General features: G+C 40.0%; 1 protein-coding gene across 2 annotated transcripts in view; it reads left to right on the top strand.

Moving 5' to 3' along the window:
• Nucleotides 1-11511: 11511 nt before the first annotated feature.
• The window catches only part of VPS4B (vacuolar protein sorting 4 homolog B), a 31196-nt gene continuing 21030 nt past the window's right edge, over nucleotides 11512-21677 (top strand). The window contains exons 1-2 of one of the 2 annotated variants that reach the window (XM_037015555.2): nucleotides 11512-11758; nucleotides 20797-20908. In XM_037015555.2, coding sequence (XP_036871450.1) covers nucleotides 11732-11758; nucleotides 20797-20908 — 139 coding nt within the window. In that variant the 5' untranslated portion in view covers nucleotides 11512-11731. The remainder of the gene's footprint in view (nucleotides 11759-20796; nucleotides 20909-21677) is intronic. The other variant, XM_073213187.1, reaches the window with a different exon arrangement.

Below are 21677 nucleotides of genomic sequence, written 5' to 3'. Positions count from 1 at the left end.
TCAATGGACAATGCAGGCCTTTTTCATTCTGGCAACTTAGAAGGAGCTTGGGGGGTTAGATGCCTTTCACATAATAGTCAATTCAATTTAGATTTGTTGATTGACATACTGTCCACTTGGATCAATCATATGATGCTTTACACTCCCCAGTCTTTGAAGAGAGCCAAATTCTAAATAACTCAATGACTTCATCTCTCTCCAAGGTATATATTTCCCCTGACCTTAATCTACCCCCTTAGGGGCTCCCTTTTCTGGAATTTCTTACTAGCACAATAAAAACATTTTCTTTGGGGTTATTCCTTACCTTGGTGGGGGTGGTACATTTTCTCTTTTAAGATGGAATCTGAATCTTTTGCTTCTATAAAGTCTTCCCAGTTTAAAAACAGGCCCTAAAACATGAAGAATGAAGCTGAACATTTCAGTCTTTTCACACCTTTATTTGTAATTTCTCCAAGCATGATATTTCTTACTACAGTGTTTTAACAACCTATAAATACCTGATCCTAACAATATATGGAAAACACTTGTCATTACATTAGCATTTGCTGCTTTGGCATATGATTTTTATAGACTCAAGTTGCTGCTTAATAAAATCTATCACAAAATTGATTTTCAGACTGCTACCAGCTGTCCTTCACATGTTACTGAGTGTCTTTTACGTGACAGCTGTTTGGCCCACCACTTTACGCACTGGCTGGGTAAGCTGAGGAAATCTCCGGGAGTACTGGGGTAGAGGATGGAATTTTCCAATGAAAAACACAGCCATTTTGCAACTTCAAAAATATCACTGGCCAGGAGATGCCCTTGGGAGTAGTTTGTCTGGCATAGGATAGCTTGTTTTCCCAGCATGACTTTAGGATATAATTTGGTAATGAGATCATTTGGCAACCTTGAGCTTTAATACAGTGAAATTAAATAACTGAATTGGCTGTGGTTTTTAACCTATTCTTTCGCTTCCAAGGTAGAACTTGGCCAAGATCATGAATAAACGCTTGAGTTTTCAAGACTTTGATTTTGAAATTATAATTTGAATAATACAAAAGGACCGCTCTCCTCAGTAACACAAAGTGTCTTTATTTGAACAAAGGTAAACGCCTTCATCATATTTGAAGTTTCCTTTCCAGGCACAGTTCAGGCCCAGACTCTTTTATGTTTACTGCAGCCAACATTTCTCACCACTTGTTTAAACTCTCAAAGCACACATTGTATTTATCATTCATTTTGACCAATGAGGACTGCTTTCTGCTTGTAATTGCTTTGCTTTTCCAACCATATGAGTTCTTGGGAGAAGGGGTCATGTTGGGCTTACTTGGATTCACTTAAACATAGATTCAGGCGCTGCATACCTACTAGGAGCTCAATCGGTGCCATTTGGTTGAGTGAAAGGTATAATTGTTTCAAGCATAGGTATATCACCAATTATATTATCTCTTCTAAGTGTCCCAGGGTTTACATCTATTTACACATATAAATAAGAACTCCATCCCACATGCTTTGATCCCAAAGTCTATCATAAACACAAATGAGTAGGGATAGAATATTAAAAGTCTGCCTAGTTAAAATATTGACCTTAAGGTGCATTGAAACAGTAGCTTCCAATAAAACATTTTTTTGGATTTTCATCTCACCAATTGAAATACATCATTTTCAGATATGTTTCTAAACACAAAATAGAGAGATTAATAAATCAGAAAAAAGAAAGTTGCCAACTGATTTTCAATCTTAAGGTGATCAGGTTGAACTTTTACTCAGGGGTCCCCAAACCTGACCCCACACGCCCTCTACCCAGCATATTACCTTCATTGTTTACTCAAATATTTACCATAATGCTATTCACTAAATGTGCAGGTAGTAATTGAACCATGAGGTTTCTCCATGTGTCCTTCACACAACCACAGCCAAGTTGTTTTTTCTAACCCAAGGTCTTTTTTAAAATGTCTGCAGCTGTTAAGAATATGCACTTTGAAAAGGAGAAAAGGAACATGGAGCAATGCTTAAGGTCTCAGCAAAGATTTGCTTCAAGTTGATACCAATGAGCTTCTAAAGGAGTGAGGAGAGCATTACACTATTTTCAAAAGAAAAAAACCTCCACTAAACACATCGTGCTGGAGCTCTCTCTATCAGAACACGTAATTGCTACTCTGACAATGTATTCATTTTATTTCGCTTAATCTTGTTGAGTTGACTTGATTTAGCAATCAAATGGGACTCTGAACAACTAATTTAGACTGCAATTCCTGGGAAAATGTTCATTTCAGTAACAAAATGCAAAATTCCTTTGCTAATCTAGAAAGTCATTAACCTGATGATGGCATTGCTGCTATTTGGGAGAACATGATATCCGGTGCTAAAAGCTGTTCTGAGATTTTTAAATTCTCCTAAATCTTCCTGAAACCAGTCCAAGAGGAGCAAATGGAGGTTGATTTTTGTATCAAAAATGGCTCCACCCCAAATCTTTGTGCTGAGTTACTTGTAACAATCTTGAGAGATTTTGCCTGTGCAAAAGACAACATTCTGGAATGAGTCATTCTGGAAAGGGAGCTCGCAGTGGGCAATAAAACTTCTATGTCCAAATCAATTTTGCTGCTGGAATATGTATTTCGAAGGTATACAGACCGGGTTCCTCTTTGTAAACCAAGTGATTCCTCTCCATACCACTTCCCAAGGCAGTGATTTATAATGAAGCCTTTGTTTATAAACATCTGTCTTCAGTGACTCCATTATTTTTTTTGAGAGGGCATCTCTCATATTTATTGATCAAATGGTTGTTAACAACAAAATTCTGTATAGGGGACTCAATGCACAATCATTAATCAACCCCAAGCCTAATTCTCAACAGTCTCCAATCTTCTGAAGCATAACGAACAAGTTCTTACATGGTGAACAAATTCTTACATAGTGAATAAGTTCTTACATGGTGAACAGTACAAGGGCAGTCATCACAGAAACTTTCGGTTTTGATCACGCATTATGAACTATAAACAATCAGGCAGTGACTCCATTTTTTAAATATAATTTTTGTTACCTTAATGAATACAATATTTATTGTAGTCCTGTAAAAGATAAAATATATACCTATATGCATATATGTGTATGCAAATACATGCATATGGAGTACAACAGATAACACAGCTCTTATTTTCAGCCCTTTTCTTCATCTTTAATTTCAATCTTGTGAGACCCCGAGTAGAAAATCCAGCTAGGCCATACCTAGATTTCTGACCCACAGAAACGGTGAGATAATAAAAGTGTGTTGTTTTAAGCTGCTGAGTTTGTGGTAATTTGTTATGCAGCAATAGAGAACGTATACAATAACATCTTAAGTGATTGTTTCTAAAACACACAAACATTTCCTTAAAAGTGAGGAGGACAAGCATAACTAACTCCTGACACTGTCAGCATTACAGGGAAAAGAGGTGAAAAATCACTGTTTGCAGATGTTTTCATTGCTTATCTAGAAAGCCCAAGAGAATATATTAATAATCTATCAGAAATTACATGTCTGCCAAATTAATCTACACATACCTACAGTTTCCCACACAGAAACCATAACCAGCTAGTAAATGCAAAAGGAAGCATAGCACCAATAACACGTAAAATACCTAGAAATAAGCCAAGAAATATGTTCAGAAACTAAAGAAAAAAACAAAACAAAACTCCACTCAGACGCATACCAGAAGACATGGATAAAGACACACCATATGCTTGAAATTTGAGGGAAATTCATTACCATAAAGGTGTCCATCTGCCCTAAGTAATCTATCAATTCAATTCCAAAATACATAAGCTTTATTTTTTATTTTTTTTTATTTTGGTATTATTAATCCACAATTACATAACGAACATTATGTTTACTAGACTCCCCCCTTCACCAAGTCCCCCCCTCTGTCACATACCCCATTAGTCACTGTCCATCAGCAGAGTAAGATGCTGTAAAATCATCACTTGTCTTCTCTGTGCTGCACAGCCCTCCCCATGCCCAGCCCCTATTATACATGCTAATCCTAAGGACCCCTTTCTTCCCCTCCCCCCTTCTCCCTCCCTTCCCACCTATATTCCCCAGTCCCTTTCCCTTTTGGTAACTGTTAGCTCTTTCTTGGGTTCTGTGATTCTGCTGCTGTTTTGTTCCTTCTGTTTTTCCTTTGTTCTTATATTCCACATATGAGTGAAATCATTTGGCACTTGTCTTTCTCCACCTGGCTTATTTCACTGAGCATAATACCCTCTAGCTCCATGCATGTTGTTGCAAATGGTAGGATTTGTTTTCTTCTTACAGCTGAATAATATTCCATTGTGTATATGTACCACATCATCTTCTTTATCTATTCAACTACTGATGGACACTTAGGTTGCTTCCATTTCTTGGCTATTGTAAATAGTGCTGTGATAAACATAGGGGTGCATCTGTCTTTTTGAAATTGGGCTGCTGCATTCTTAGGGTAAATTCCTAGAAGTGGGATTCCTGGGTCAAATGGTAAGTCTATTTTGAGCTTTTTGAGGAACCTCCATACTGCTTTCCACAATGGTTGAACTAATTTACATTCTCACAAGCAGTGTAGGAGGGTTCCCTTTCTCCACAACCTCGCCAGCCAACATTTGTTGTTGTTTGTCTTTTGGATGGTGGCGATCCTTACTGGTGTGAGGTGTATCTCATTGTGTTTTTAATTTGCATTTCTCTGATGACTAGCGATGTGGAGCATCTTTTCATGTTTCTGTTGGCCATCTGAATTTCTTCTTTGGAGAACTGTCTGTTCAGCTCCTCTGCCCATTTTTTAATTGGATTGTTTGCTTTTTGTTTGTTGAGGTGCATGAGCTCTTTATATATTTTGGATGTCAACCCTTTATCGAATCTGTTACTTATGAATATATTCTCCCATACTGTAGGGTACCTTTTTGTTCTATTGATAGTGTCCTTTGCTGTATAGAAGCTTTTCAGCTTGATATAGTCCCACTTGTTCATTTTTGCTTTTGTTTCCCTTGCCCGGGGAGGTATGTTCATGAAGAAGTCGCTCATGTTTATGTCCAAGAGATTTTAGCCTATGTTTTTTTTTTTCTAAGAGTTTTATGGTTTCATGGCTTACATTCAGGTCTTTGATCCATTTCAAATCTAATGGGGTTAGACAATGGTCCCGTTTCATTCTCTTACATGCAGCTGTCCAGTTTTGCCAACACCAGCTGTTGAAGAGGCTGTCATTTCCCCATTGTATGTCCATGGCTCCTTTATCATACATTCATCGACTGTATATTTGGGTTAATGTCTGGAGACTCTTCTGTTCCACTGGTCTGTGGCTCTGTTCTTGTGCCAGTACCAAATTGTCTTGATTACTGTGGCTTCGTAGTAGAGCTTGAAGTTGGGGAGCGAGATCCCTCCCACTTTATTCTTCCTTCTCAGGATTGCTTTGGCTATTCGGGGTCTTTGGTGTTTCCATATGAATTTTAGAACTATTTGTTACAGTTCGTTGAAGAATGCTTTTGGTAATTTGATAGGGATTGCATTAAATCTGTAGATTGCTTTGGGCAGGATGGCCATTTTGACAATATTAATTCTTCCTAGCCATGTCCTTTCACTTTACCTCTAGATAAAAGCCTGCACCTCGCTCTCCTACCTTGAGTGTCTGTGAAGCCCATTCTTCGGCTTCGTGAACAAGAACCCCGGCATCGGCCCTTGGGAGCAAGACAGGCAGTCTTGATTGATGTGCTTCCAGACAGACCAAGAAGCTGCTGTCCTCTTAACGGTTTCATGCCCTGTTGAACTCTCTCTTCAAAGTTCTTTCCAACTTTCCCTTACGGTGCTTGTTGACTATCGGTCTCGTGCCGGTATTTAGCCTTAAATGGAGTTTACCACCTGCTTTGGACTGCATTCCCAAGCAACCCAACTCCGGGAAGACCCAGGCCCGGCGCGCCGGGGGCCGCTACGGGCCTCACCTACATAAGCTTTTTAGGCGGAACTTGACAAAATGACGTTAAAGTTGATATGGAAAAGTAAATGTAAGAAAATCTTAACTACTCTGAAAATTACTGATAACTAACATTTTGTGGGTGTTAATTGTGTTCCAAGCCCAAATCTGCTATTCTGCTTTATACCAGGCTCATTTAATTCTGACACAGCCCTATTAGACAGGTAGTATGACCATCCCCATTTTATAGCAACAAGAGCTTAGAGAGATGAAGGCATCGCCTGATGTGTGCTAGAGCCAAGCTTTGAACTGAGCATTCTCACGCCACAGCCTGAGTGAGCCTCTAATGACTAGCTTTCCATTCTGCTTAGATTGAATCAGGAAGTTCTGCAAGTACTTCTGAAGTACTTACAATACCGAAAATGTAATATAAAGCTACTGTAGTAATTTTTCTGGCATAAGAATAGGTGGTGGACAGAGAAGACAAGTAGTGATTCTACATCTTACTACACTGATGGACAGTGACTGTAATGGGATTTGTTGGTGGGACTAGGGGGAACCCTAGTAAACATAATGTTCTTCATGTAATTGTAGATTAATGATAAGAAACAAACAAACAAACAAAAGAATATGATAGTACATAAAAAAAAAGAATAGGTGGTGGAAAAGAATAGTTAAAACACAATCAAGATTTCAGACAAATCCCTGTGAGAAACTGCTGTGTAATAAAGGTAATCTTTCAAATGAGTGAAGAAAAGATGAATGTTGAATAAATAATATTAGGACAACTGACTACCCATGGAAATAAATACAAATAAAACAACACGTCTAGATTCTGACCTTAACTATTACACCAAAATAAATTTCAGAGAAGGCAAATATTTAAAAACAGCAATGAAACCTTGAAAGTACTGGAAGAAGGTACAGGCATATTATTGTTTTAAGTAATCTAGGGTAAATGAAATCTTTCTAAACATAACAAAAAAGAAAAAGGAGAAGAATGATAAATGCGATGATGTGGAAACTTATACTTTCATGCCCCAAAAAACTCATAACCAGAAGAATAAAGTAGAAACATATTTGCAACACATGTAACAAAAGTAATACTTCTCTAACAATCAAAAGACTCTGATAAATCACTAAAAGGAAGAAGAAAAGATGAATGCAATTGGAAGAATTTATAGAGTTCAACACAAACATAGAAACACAATTTTTAAAAAATCTATTGTTGTGGGGAATTTCAAATACACAGAAAGATAGGTTCAATGAACTCTGCTCCCATTTCCAGCTACGATAGTCCTCATGTCATTAATTCCTAGTCACTCTCGTTTCATCCATACTACACACACACACACACAAACACACACACACACAACCTACCCACTCCTATACTGCATTATTATAAAGCAAGTTATTTTATCTATAAACAGGTCAGAGAATATATCTAAGATTATAAAATGCTATTTTTCCTATTGTATTGGCAAAGATCAATTAATTGGAAGCAAATAAGTTGAGGGTCTTGAAAGAGGGAAAAAACTAAAAATATAGCCCATCCCTGATATTCCCTGAGGGGGGGGGGAAGGAATTCTGGGGAGAGATCAATTATTTCCTGCCTTCCTTCAACAAGTAGAGGAGGATCAGCCACAGAATACTGAGTCTCACACCACAGCACAAGGGGCATTCCTGGAGGCAACTATCGGGGAAAAGACAGGTTGAGCAGGCCTGGGGAAGGTGATTTAAATCTGTGCTCCAAGTATTTGTAGTCCGGGGGATGATGCTGTTAGTCTGCAAAGTTCTCGAGGACAGGCACCCCATCTTTTCTTCTTTGCTAATGCCTCACAGCCTAGATGCCCACACGTAATCAAAACCAGCAAATGTGCTTCAGTCTCACGCACCTCGGGAGGTGACTAATGTTGACAGTTTGGTTCCCAAACCCACTTCTCAGTCCAGAAGCCCTCTGTGGCTTCATGAGAATAAAACAGTAATTGAGAGAGGGCTGGCTACCAGGGTCACTGTGCACATTAAGAAAGGGACCCTGTTGGATGTGGAGAACAGGTCTCTTGCCTGAGTCACTTCTTTCATCTGATCAGCTCTGTCAGGGCTTGGCCTTCCATAAAGTTATGTTCTAGTTCTGGGAGGGAGCTGGTGACTCAAAAAGCAGAGACCCGACTTCTCGGCAGGCATGAGTGGCTGTGCAGGAGATGCTGGGAGGGCTCTGATATCATGCATTTCCTCTAAGATGGTCGGAGTGAGACCGATCCAAGGTTCATCCTGGATTGCAGGACAGAGACCCTATTGATGCCGAACCCACAAATGTCACCTATCAGCCAAGCCAACTGACCTCCGTAATCTCCGAAGCCCTTGATCCGGAGCAGGGAGGCCTCATTTTGTTCAATGCAACTTGGCTATTTAAGCACATACTCTGAATATGAGGAATGAGGGTTACAGGGTTATAAAAATGAGTAAGAGGAAATAAGATGATGTGCTGGTGATTTTACAGTGTGAAAAGGAAGAATGTTAAGTGGGCGACGCTAACAATTTTTGAGTGTCTGCTATGCTCCATACACTGAATTCAGCACTTAGCATGCATTATCTAAAGACAGTTCAAGGTCCAAAGTACTATGAAAGTTCAGAGAGGTTTTGAAGGCTTCTTGAGGAACTGACACCAGAATGAGCACTTGAAGAAAAGGTATGATTTTAATAGATGGATTGGTGAAAGCAATTGAGGGAAGAGCATGTATTGATCAAAGTCCAAACATGGGCTGGGCTTCAGGAATGGGGCATGTGCTGTCTAGCCCTGTTTAATAAAATGTAATGCTGTTGCCGTAGCCTCCTACTTGACCTTCTGCCTCCTGTTTCCTCTTTCAGTCTTCAAACAGCAGTGAGGTAATTTTCATAGTACCAATATTGAACCAAATCAGGACTCTACTGTCTACCTTCTTCTAAAGAGAAGAAAGTTAGGGAGAAGGGTAGGGAGGGCTGGAGAGAGGGAGGGGGGATCCTTTCAATGAATCCTTACTTCCTAAAAAGCAAAGTCCACACTCCCTCTCATCCAAAGCCTTGAGCACCTGGCAGTGCCAACTGGGGCATCTTGAGCCTCCTCTCCTGCCTGCCACTCCTTCCTCAGAGCTCCCCTGCTTCCTACATGCCAGCTATCCCTCAGACATTTCATGTATTTCACTCCCCCATGCCTATATTCATGCTTTTCCTTCTGCCTGAAATAGTCTAGCCTCTGTCACTTTACAATTTAAGCATCAGTTTAAGTGACACTTTCCCTAAGAAATTCCTAACCACTCATTCCAAACTGAGTGTCTCCTCTGTGGTCCCACGGTGCAACCTGCCTCAATTCCAGCGCTTGCCACCGTCTGTCTCCTAAATTGCATCTGGAGTCAGATGATCTGGGATCAAACTCCAGCTCTGCCACTTCAGAGCTGCAAGGACTGGGGAACTGCCATCTCCCTGAGGTTTAGTTCCTTCATTCGTAAAAATGGGATACTTAAGAGCTACTTCACAGAAAAGGAAATAAGATGATGTACTTATTATTAAAAAGAAAGTACTTTGTAAACCATTGCATGTGTAACACTTTAACCTTTTTAAACATGACGTGAAAGGTTAAAAGTTTTTATTCCAGTAGAATATAAGCTCCCAAGAACTGAATTTAACAACAAAAACCTTTTTATTTTAAAATAGTTACAAAAGAGTTGCAATGATATATACAGAGAATTGCCATGTACTCTTCACCCAACTTTCCTGGCTGATACCATCAGAAATAACCTGGGCATATTGACTAAAACTAAAGAATTAACATTGGTATAATATTATTAGCTAAACACAGACTTTATTTGGATTTTTATCAGTTCTGCAACTAATGTCTTCTTCTTGTTCCAGGATCCATCCAGACTCCCATACTGATGGTAGTTGTTGTGTTTAATAAAATGTAATGCTTACATTTTATTTCTCGCAGTCTGTGACAGTTTCTCTTGTCTTTTTGTCTTTCATACTGTCATTTTTGAAGAGCACTGATTAGGTATTTTAAAGAATTAGAAAAACCCTCAATTTGTGTTTTTCTGGTATTTTTCTCATGACTAGACCGAGTGTATGAAATTTGGAATATGCCACTGATGTTATCCTCCTCGTTGCAAATTAGGGACACATGAGCAGAACTTGTTATTGGTGATAAAATAAGGATTTTTGACTGTTCAGTTCATATCCGGCATCTAAAAAAACAGCCTGGCATGTGGTGGTATTCAATTAAGTAGCTAAATGAGTTCTCTTTTTACTATTAGTTGTTTGTCTTCCGCTAAACTGTAAACTGCTAAATGGCAAAAACCATCTCTTACTCATCTTCATAGTTTCCTACTGTCTAGTGGACTTGGTGTTCAGAGGGTGTTCAGTTTTTCTTGTGGGAAAACCCCGTGGTTTTTGCAGATCTCTGGGAGGTGGTTCTACAGCCTGGGCAGGATTGAAGCCGTTTCTCTCCTATTGCTCCTGGAAGCTCAGCAGAGGGCTTAGATGAGTAGAGACGGAGTAGTGAGAGAGTATCAGGCTCTTGAGGAACTTCTGCATGTAGAGAATAATAAGAAGGGGAGATGGTGAGGGAGATGTAGAAAGAATACTAGGACACTATGCCAGTGAGACTTCAAGGACTGGGGAGTTGACCCGAGCAAGGAGGGGAGGGGCAGGAAGCACTTGATTTAGGAGACACCCAGATGACTGGAAAGAATTTGGGAGTGAGTGGGAAATAAAATGGTGGAGTGATGAGACATCTGTTTTACTTTCCTTTGAGAAGCTTAACTGTGAAAGACGAAGAGGACTGTGGCTGCAAACAGAAAGGCTGAAGATCTTATTTTTATTCTGCCACTCATCCCTGACTTAGGTGATCTCACATAGACCACTTCACCTCTCGTAGCTACTACACATCTGATCGGCCTGTTTCACAGGACTTGTGTTCAGAGGCCTGCTCCCCGTGAGACTGTAAGCTCCTCAAGGGCAGCAGCAGTACTTGTTTTTCATATAACGTTCTCAGGACCTCCTCAGCCATGACATTGACCCCTGAAAAATGCTTGTTGGATAGAGCGTAAAGCATGAGCCATGACTAGTGCGTACTGAGGTCTTACTGTTCGCCAGGCACCTTGCTGTGAGCCTCGTCGTGCATTCTTCACGACCTTGAGGAGGCACTACAATGACCCCTTTGATGAAGGGGGATGCGGGGTGAATGGAGGCACCCTGACAGCCTCTCAAGTCCCCAACCGGTGGATCTTAGACGCAGGAAAGCTTTTTTCACTCAAACGCCATAGAGCGACAGAGAACGCTTAATGATGTGGAGTGAATGGTGCCAGAGCCCAAACTCTTCTCAATGTATAAGACATTTGGGGAAAAACAACAAATAAAATGGAATGCTTCCTCAATCCGGATGGCTACCCAGCCCCTAGGCCGGAAGCCGCAGTGCGCCTGCGCCTCGCCTGACTTCCGCCAGGCCTCGGCGGGCTTCAGTGACCTCTCTCTCTGGGCCTCGCGATGCCAGGAGAGCAGGCGAGACCGGGATGACTGAGGACTGGGTGGTGCGCGGGCTGACGACGCCAGCGGAAGTGCTGAGGCGAGAGGCGGGGCGAGAGCCCGGAGGGTTTCGGGATTGCGGAAGTTTGGGGAAGAGGGTCTGCAGGCTGCTGGTCGCTGTGCTGCTTTGGAAGAGATTCCAGGAGGGAGGCCGCCACTTGCGGTCCGAGAGCTACCAGCCTGCGCACGTTTGAGGAAACACCGGGGGCGACTCGCCATCCAGTGGTTGGCCTCCTTTGCCCTCGTTCCTTTACGGGGAACCGCCTCGGATCTCAGCCATGGCATCCAGTTCGCCCAACCTCCAGGTATCGCTCTTCGCCCGCCCCCTGAAGAGCCGGAGCCGAGGGGAGGCGCGGGGCGTGGGTGGGGGGCGGGAACGAGGGAGGAAGTGGCCGCGCCCCTGGTGCGGGGCCGAGGCGGCCCGTGCCCGCGCCACCCCGCAGTCGGGGGAGTCCGGGGCTTTCCGCCCGATCCCCGGGTCTCCTGAGTCTTCTAGCGGGCGTTGGGGGATTGTTGACTTGTTGAGGCTTTTCTTTTTTCCTTTCCAAACCAGCCGAGTTTGAGCCAAAGCTTTAAACGAGAGGCACATACGTTCCAATCAGTGTAAGGAAGATTGGAAAGAGTAATGTTTGCAAAGCACTGCTCTAGACCGGTTGAAAATAGAGTGGTCCTAGTTCTCAGTTTCTCTAGCTGGTATAACTAAGCCCTTTTGTTGTTGTTGTTTGAGCTGTCAGGTGATAGAAACGTGAGTCGGAATCTGAGGAATCCGTGAATTGATTGAGTTTCTGTGCACCCTCCTGTGGCCCCCAGAATGTAGTACGTAAGATCAGGAAATATTCTTGGTATCTTTGCTCCATCTCCCCACCTCTACTGCAGTGAGCACGATGCTTTGTACATAAATCATGGAATCCCAAGATTTTAGACCTAATTGTTAGACCTCTGTGGAATGAAGTTACTTGAGAAATTTCCAGAACCATGTCTTACATTCCCAGAATGGGTCTGGGGCTTCTGTGGGGTTTTAGAATGTAATTTAGCCTTGAGGAGGCCTAGTTAAGTAGGTCAGTTTGGGACAACATATTGGATCCTTGTCTTGGTCTTCCAGTAGTTAACATTAATTTATTGAGTGCCTCATGCAAGCCCCAAGGATGATTGAGGACCTGGGGAGGGCTTGCTTGGGACTTTTATCTTGAAAACCCAAAAGATTATGAAAATAAATCTCTCACATCATTCACAAAATATCGCCATTGCAACTGTGACATATATTCTCAGAGTAAGTCATGTTTTGGTGTGGAGGGGAGATCATGGGAATGACTGTAGCACATAGTGCAAATAGTGACACTGTGGCGTCTTACTACACTTACTACACTGATGGACAGTGACTGCAGTGGGGTATGAGGGGGACTCGATAGTATGGGTGAATGTAGTAACGACATTGTTTTTCATGTGAAACCTTCATAAGAGTGTATATCAATAATACTTAATTTAAAAAAAGTAAGTCGTGTTGATTTGTGTATCTTTCCAACAAGATTGCATTAAACTATGATAAAACAATCTTCACGTAACATTTTTTTTTGTAGTCTCATTCAGAAAGGGTCTTTTTGGTAAATGTACTTGGAAACAATATTGGTTATTTGATAAATGTATTCTTTACGTATAACGGTGTTTTCTTTTGAACTGCCCATCCAGTCTTTATCCCTGTTGGCTTGTCAGTTGTCTTGTTTAATGCCACCAGCTTTCCAATTGCCAAGATGTGGCATGTGATTTAGGTATTCTTTAATATAATTTTCATCTGCTTACTGATTTCTTTTGCAAGATTTGCGATTTCATTCTGTAATCAGTTTGAGTATCAGTATTTGAGTTGATTATTGGGTGTTTTCTAATGAGTCAGAGTTTGACCCATGTTAAAGGCATAGTTGCTTGTGTGAAACGGAGATAGGTTGAGTTATAATTTTATCAGCAGTTGGACCACAGGTACTCTTTCTCAATATCTTTTCAACCTTCTAACTTAGAAAATTTGGATGAAGAATATTCATATGGTGAATAACTTTCTCACTGAACAAGGCAAAATTCCCCTTATTGTAAGAGAGATGCTTACAATCTAATGGAAGAACGCAGAAAACTAAAAATCAAAATTGTAAAATAATGCATTAATGCTGTAGTAGAAGTTAGTGCGGGTAGGCTGAAAGGAAGGGCTTATCTACCTTAACTCTTCAAGGATAAATGAGGAATGTTCCTCAGAGAAGGTGATGTGAGCTTAGTTACCCTTAATTGTCTGCCTCTTGTTTGAAATGCTGTTTTTATTCCTCAGAACAACTCTTCAAGATGAATGTTATTCCAGTTTCCCATTGTGAGAAACCAAAGCTTATAATAAGGTTATGATTTGCCCAAGACATACAGTTAATTAGTGTTGAAGATAGTTTTCAGTCCAGGTTTATGTGCTAATGAGTTTGTGCTTTTTTTCACTCTAAAGTTGAGCCTCCTTAGACAAGAAAGTGGGGATGCATTCTAGGCCCAGGGAAAGAACATGTATCTCAGTCTGGAAGTGTAATAAACCTTGGAGAGGGTTGGGAGAAATTGCAAGGAATGCAGTATGCGTAGAACTCAAAGTTTGCTCAGTCCTAAATATGCCCTGCATTTTGCTAAGTCTTGGAGAATCATAAAATAAATACATCATCCTTGATTTCCAAGGGCTTATATTCCCATGTGAAAATAATAAAGTGACTAATGAGAAACTGTGATCTTTGGAATTATGTACAAGAGGCAGTAGAAATTTAGAGGAAGCATAGGCTAGGCCACCTGGCGGTGTTGGGGAGGGGACCCCTGCAAGAGGTCCATGACTGTGCTGAGTCTTAAAGAAGCTTGAGTCTTACAGAGAGACAGTGGGATGGGGTGTTTCAGGTGGAGAGGACACTGTGTACCAAGGCATGAAATCTGAGTCATCTGCGTTGTCCCAGTAGTTTGGTATGACTGGAACCGAGGGTGTCAGGCTCTATCACAGAAGAGGTGTGTGCCATGTACAGCTGATTGGTCCTCATCCTGTCAAAGATGGGAGTCATAGAAGATGAAGTGCTCAGATTTTTGTTTTAGAACGAAACTGTCGTGTCTTTAGGGGACAGCTTGTCTGGGAGCAATTTGTCTTGTAAGCAGGGAGAGCAGTTAGGGACAGGGTCCTATGTAATGGCAGATGGTGAGGTCCAGAGAAAGGATCCATCAGACACAAACTGAAGAGAAAGAATGGTCGGGCTTGGGTCTGCATGTAGAAAGGGAGGGAGGTTGGGGGGAGGTCTGGATTTCCTCCCCCATTCCTAGATTGGCTCTCTCGGTAAGAATTGGTTGGCTCTGGGATTACAAGAGGGGTGTATTTGGGGCCAGGGTCATCTTGAACTTTCTGAGTTTGAGACTGTGGGGACAATCAAGTGAGAATGTCCAGTGATCCGTTTGTGTACAACTAGACAAGGATACATTTGTGTAGAACTAGAGAGAGCTGGCCTGGAAATAAGGATTTGAGAGTTAGCATACAGATGGTAGCAGAGGTTATGGGCACCGTGGAAAGTACATAGAAGGAGAAAAAACAAGGATCCGGGTAGACCCTGTGGAATATTAGCTTTAACTGTTGAGGAAATTGGACTTAGCACAGATGTGTGGTCTAGCCAAGCTCATGCATCCAGTAGATGACACCCACTTTTCTTCCCGTGCTAAGCTAAAAAGAATGTCCATAGCGTAGATGAACTTATGAAACAATTGGGAAATAAGAATCTTCTGCAAAACCTCTGTGAGAAGAACATGCACAAACAACGTGGTCAGCACCATCGTGCCTCCGTGCCTACCCCCGCCTCTGCCCTCCCTCCACCAAGGGCCAGCTCAAGAGTGTGTCCCTCTCGTAGCCAGAGCAGCTCTTCTCCCTCCTGCAGCATCTGCTACCTGCAATGCTCAGCTCACACTTATTTCTCAGACTGTCTTTTGCTGATGTCTCAATACAGGAACAAATCTTAAAACTCTTTGGAAACAGGAATCATGCCTTATTCAAGGAGCTGCCACTGAAACCATCAAAGCTGGAAACACACCTTTCAGTGCCCACTTGTGAGTGACAACAGGCAGTCTTCGAAGTAGAAGATGAGGGAGGGAAGCCTGAGGACTTGGCATGTGAACTATCACCAGAAAGGAGACTATCCCACATCTATCTGGGGAAAGAGTGTTCTAGGCAGAGGGATCAGCAGTGCACAGACTGCTGGAGTGTGGAGGACTCGAGGGTTTCAGGCGAGGCCCAGATGGAGCCAGGGCCCAGGCCTCTGAAGGCCTTGAAGACCGTGACCCAGCATTTGGGTTTTATTGTTGGTGGTGGGAAGCCATCAGAGGGCGCCCCTCACTCATTGCTGAATGGACTTCAGGGTGTGAAGTGTGAAAGCAGGCTGCCCTTAAGAGCCTAGGCAGTGGTTTTGACAAATGTGGTAGGGGATTGAACTAGGGTGGTAGCAATGGGGACAGTGAGGGTTATATTCCAGAAGAATAATAGGCATTCCAAAACCATATGAGACATAACTGAGCAGGGGAAAAAACAGATGCACATCTCCTCAAATCATCATCTTTGATTAAAATGTGGCATGCACTGTCCAGTACTGTCCAGGTAGTTTCATGTGGCCATTTAAAACTGTCCATACATAAAATGTAAAACTCACTCCTCAGTCACACTAGCCATGAGTGCTCAAAAGCTGTATGTGGCTAGCAGCTTCCATATTGGACAATGCAAATATGGACATATCCATCAGCAGAGCAAGGCTGTCATTGGTAGCATGTTTGCAGCTGGATTATTAAATACTAAGAGTTTTTCTTTAACAAAGTGGTGCCTGAAAGAGGGCTGACTGCAAAGAGGTGAGTGGCACAGCAATTCAAAATAAGAGAAGAAAATAAGAGCCAGAATAAGAAAGAGCTTGTTTCTCCCACATGGCTTGGACACTGAGCCTTCAGGACCATTTTTATATGACCAAGTGGACCAGACCACCCGTTGACTGTGCGCTCTGACTCCACCCTTTATATTCTGCCTAGCTTACCAGACTTCTGAAGATTTAGGTTTAAGTTTAGGCTGTGAAACGCGTACTACTGCATTTCATCAATTCTAAAACATACTACTGCTTTTCTTCCCTCCTGCTGCAACAGATGGAAGGCCTGTTCCTCCCATTCACTGCTTCACCCCATCTTTAGGCAGTCAGTGAGCCGCTGCTTCAAAATTCAGTACTCCTACAAATGATAAGTTTTTAGATTGAGTAATTTTTTCTTATCTTAATGATATGCTTATTTTTAATGCAGTATAACCATGGTCATTTTTTCCCACAGTTCTTATTTCTGCTGAATGCAGTTTTACTGCATAAATTAATCCAGGTGGAATGTTTTAGTAAACAGTACTTGCTCCTTATTTAATGTGTGTGCATATTTTTAAATAGTAAAGATAGATTTTAATAAAATTTTATTTTGAGATAAATGTAGATTCACATGCAGTTGTAAGAATGCAGAGAGAGCTTACCCTTCACCCAGTTACCCGCCCAGTGGTGGCACCTTATAACACTATAAGACAATATTACAACGCAGATGTGGACATTGATACTTTCCACCTGTCTTACTCAGATTCCCCGTTTTACTTGTACTCGTGTATCTGTATTTGTGTGTGTGTGTGTGCACTCACATGTGCAGGGTTCTGTTGCATGGGTAGTTTCTGTATCCCCTATCACAGTCATGATACAGAATAGTTCTGTCCACACAGATCCCTCATGTTGCCCTTTTATAACCAGTCACCTTTCTCTTCCCCCCATCATCCTGGTCTCCTTTCACTACTAATCTGTTCTCCATCTCCAATTTTGTCATTTTGAGAAATTGTATAAATGGGATCATAAATATGTAACTGTTCAGGATTGATTCTTTTCACTTAGCATGATTCCATAAGATGCATCAAGTTGTGTGTATGATTAGTTACGTTCCTTTTGGTTACTGAATGTTACTCCATGGTATAGGCATAGCACAATTTGTTTAACCATGCCATCATTGAAGGACATCTGGAATGTTCATGTACAAGTTTTTGTGTGAACCTGTATCTTCATTTCTCAGGGCTAAATGCCAAGGAGTGCAGTTACTGGTTCATATGATAATTGGATGTTTAAATTTGTTAAAACCAACAAACCAGCTTCCCAGAGTAGCTGTACCGTTTTACCTTGTACCAATGTGTGTTCCAGTTCTCTGTATCCTCGCCAGAATGTGGCATTATTGTCACTTTTTTATTTTAGCGCTTCTTATAGGTGTGTAGTGATCTCTTATTGTGTATTTAATTTGTATTTCCCTAATGGGTAATGATTAACAGAACATCTTACTGTGTGCTTACTTGCCATCTCTGTATCCACTTAGGTGAAATGTCTGTTCATGTCGTTAGCTCATTTTCTACTTGGATTCTTTTTAAACTGTTGAGTTTTCAGAATTCTTTCTATAGTCTAGCTATTAGTCCTTTCTCTAACATATGGTTGGCAGATATTTCTCCTAGTCTGTAGCTTGTCTTTTCATCTTTTGAAACAGATTTTTTACAGACCAAAACTTTTTAAGTTGTATGAAGTCCAGTATATCTTTATCTTTTTTTGAGATATAATAGACATAAACCATTATATTAGTTGCAGGTATACAATATGATAATTGTATTTATTGTGAGATAATCACCACCATAAGCCTACTCAGCATCTGTCACCATACAGAGTCATAGAAATTATTTTTCTTGTGATAAGAACTTTTAACGTTTATTCTCTCAACAGCTTTCAAATATGCAGAACACTATTATTAACTATAGTCACCATGCTGTACATTACATCCACATGACTCAATTATTTTATAGCTGGAAGTTTGACCACTGAGCTCTCTTCACCCATTTTGCCCACCCCTGCCTCTGGTAACCACTTACTCTGTTTTCTGTATCATTAAACTTAGATTTTGTTTGTTTTTAGATTCCACATGTAAGTGAGATCATAGGGCATTTTGAAGCGGCATCATGTACCTCTTCCTGTCTGACTTTTTTAACTTAGCATAATTCCATCAGGGTCCATTCAAGTTACTGCCTTCTTTTTTTAAATGGTTGAATAATATTCCTGTGTGTGTGTGTGTGTGTGTGTGTGTGTGTGTGTGACATTTTCTTTATCCATTCATCAGTTGATGGACACTTGGGTTGTTTCCATATCTTGGCTATGGTAAATAATGCTGCAGTGTACAAGGGGGTGCATGTATCTTTTTGAGCTAGTGTTTTTGTTTTCTTTGAATAAATATCCAGGAGTGGGATTAATAGATTTCTATTTCTAATTTTTTTAGTAACCTTCATAGTGTTTTCCATAGAAGTTGCACTGATATACATTCCTACCAACAGTGTACAAGGGTTCACTTTGGTCCACATCCTCGCTGACACTTGTTATTTCTTGTCTTTTTGAGAAGAGCCATTCTAACAGATGTGGCATTGTTACATTTGTTAGATGTATCTCCTTGTTTGATTTGCATTTCCCCAATGATTAGTGATGGTGAGCACTCTTCATGTAGTTCTTGGCCATCTGTATGTCTGTCTTCTTTGGAAAAATGTTCAGATCCTCTGCCCATTTTTTGATCAGATTTTTTTTTTGCTGTTCAGTCATTTGAGTTCTTTATCTATTTTGAATATTAACCCTTAATCAGATAGATGATTTGCAAATATATTCTCCCATATGGCACTTTGCCCTTCCATCTTGCTGCTGGTTTTCATTGCTATGCAGAAGCCTTTTAGTTTGACGTTATCCCACATGGTCATTTTTGCTTTTGTTGTCAAATCCTAAAAATTGCCAAAGCCAATGTCAAGGAGCTTACTTGGTGTGTTTCCTTCAAGCAGTTTTATGGTTTCAGGGCTTAGGTTCAAATCTTAATCCATTTTGAGTTAATTTTTGTGTATGGTGTAAGATAGTGGTCCAGTTTCATTCTTTAGCATGTGGCTCCCAGTTTTCCCAGACATCATTTACTGAAGACACTGTCCTCTCACCGTTCTATATTCTTGGCACCTTTGTGTTAAAGTAGTTGACTGTATACACACAGGTTTCTGTCTGGGTTCTCTGTTCTGTTCCTTTGATCTGTGTGTCTGTTTTTATGCCAATACCATACTGTTTTCATTTTTTCTTTTTATATATTGTGCTTTCGATGTCAACTCCAAGTACTTTTTGCCTAGCCTTAGATAAGGAAGATTTTGTTGTTTTTCTGGAGATATAAAATCTATAAAACTATAAAAGTTTTATGTTTTATATTTAAATCCATCATCTATTATGAGTTAATTTTTGTACAAAGTGTGGAGTTTAGGTTGACAGTTGAGATTCTCTTTTGGATTCTTGTTTTTGTTTGTTGCTTATGGCTGGCCAGTTGTTTTGACACCATTTCTTTAAAAGCCCATCCTTTCACTATTCACTTGCTTTTGTATCATTGTCAAAAGTCATGTGGACATATTTGTATGGGTTTATTTCTGGGAATTTTTTTAATACTACAAAAGTTTTATATGTTCAATATGGGCGTTTTTAGAAGATGTGAAAAAGCAGAAAATGAAAAAAATTAGTTCTTATCAAGGTTAAGTTCTGTTAAATTTCCTTTACATCTTTATCCTGTGCTTTCCCTTTTTTCTCATTTCAAATACTTGACTTCATGCTATGTGTAAATATTATATCTTGCTTTTTAAAAACTTCCATTAAAAACTTTTTTCACATTATTACAAATGTTTCTTAATATTATTTTAATGATCCTATAATATATTCTGTGGCATCATTTTGCTGTTCAAAATTTAAATTTCAAGGTTTTGGTGTTTTTTTTAAAAGACTTCTCTTGTTACTATCATTACTCAGTAAGCCTCTTAGTTAATTGCTGAGTGAAAAGATTTGGGGATTTTTCAGATTCTTGATATTTCGTTGCCCCATAGCTTCTGAAGGGATTTTACCCTATTTACATTTTACTCTCGTTATATTCGATAGCTATAGCAACTTTGGATTTTTGAGAATTTCCCTGAATGCTTTTAGTTTGACTTTTCATATTATTCCTATTATTACTTACTAGCCTAAGCTTGACTTTTGTTGAATAAATATTATATGAGAATCTTAGTGATTGGTACTAGATAAAGTAGTATTTAGATAGTATTTACCTATATAATTTACATGTTATAAATACATATAATTTGAAATAAAATACAATTGTGATTTAGGAAAAGATGGATTTGTTTTCAGCTTGCTTTTATTTTTTTAAAAACGTTTTAATATGATGATTTACTTCAGACTTATGCTTATGCTTTCATTTTGATGGTATGATTTTGCCTCCTTTCAAACAGAAAGCAATAGATCTTGCTAGCAAAGCAGCCCAGGAAGACAAAGCTGGGAACTATGAGGAAGCCCTTCAGCTCTACCAACATGCTGTACAGTATTTTCTCCATGTAATAAAATGTAAGGTCATTGTTTGTTTTTTATTTAAAAACACCAAAGGAAAGATTATTCTGTTTCATTATAAGAATTGAAATATGAAACACAATGCCAGAAAATTCTAAACCATCAGTTTAGAAAAACAATTTCCCATTTGCTTGTTAGTAATTTTGAAGTACTCAGCTAACAAATGTGCCCAGGTATCATAGTTACTATTTGTTCACCTAAACATAGTAAAGTATCATGCAGTGAGTGGAAATAAGTTTTTATTTTATTGGTTGTATATCCAGTTTATATAATCTGAGCCTGCTTATGTTCTAAGCATCTTCCTGAAAATGCTCTTTTTAAGATAGGTTGGGAGACATTTTATTCATATATATTCCAAATATGTATTGCATGTTTACTGTATGCCAGTAACTATTCTAGACACTGAGACACAATAGTGAGGAAAAAATGGATAAAAACCCTTGCCTTCTTGGGTCTTAAACCTATTGCTGAACATACATGAAATAAGACAATAAAAAATTACATTTCTGGCAAACTTAAAGTTACTTTTAAATAAAAAATCTAGCCTGATAATTTAGGACTCTCCTTTGAGCTTCCTTATTGAATTTTGAGGTTTTCTGTCAAATTAAGGCAAAACTAAGAATGCATCGTAATGTACAAGATACATGGAGATACTCCCAGGCACTGCAAATATTTGCTGAAGTCTGCTTTTGACAAAGCCCTCTTGGAGGCCTCTATGTAGTAAAATTACTATGCTGGTAGTATACATAATACACGGATTCCTATC

The sequence above is a fragment of the Manis javanica genome, chromosome 9, assembly GCF_040802235.1.
Source record: "Manis javanica isolate MJ-LG chromosome 9, MJ_LKY, whole genome shotgun sequence".
Classification (NCBI taxonomy): Eukaryota; Metazoa; Chordata; class Mammalia; order Pholidota; family Manidae; genus Manis; species Manis javanica.
The sequence above is the reverse complement of the archived record's forward strand: the minus strand, read 5'-3'. Positions and strand labels throughout refer to the sequence as shown.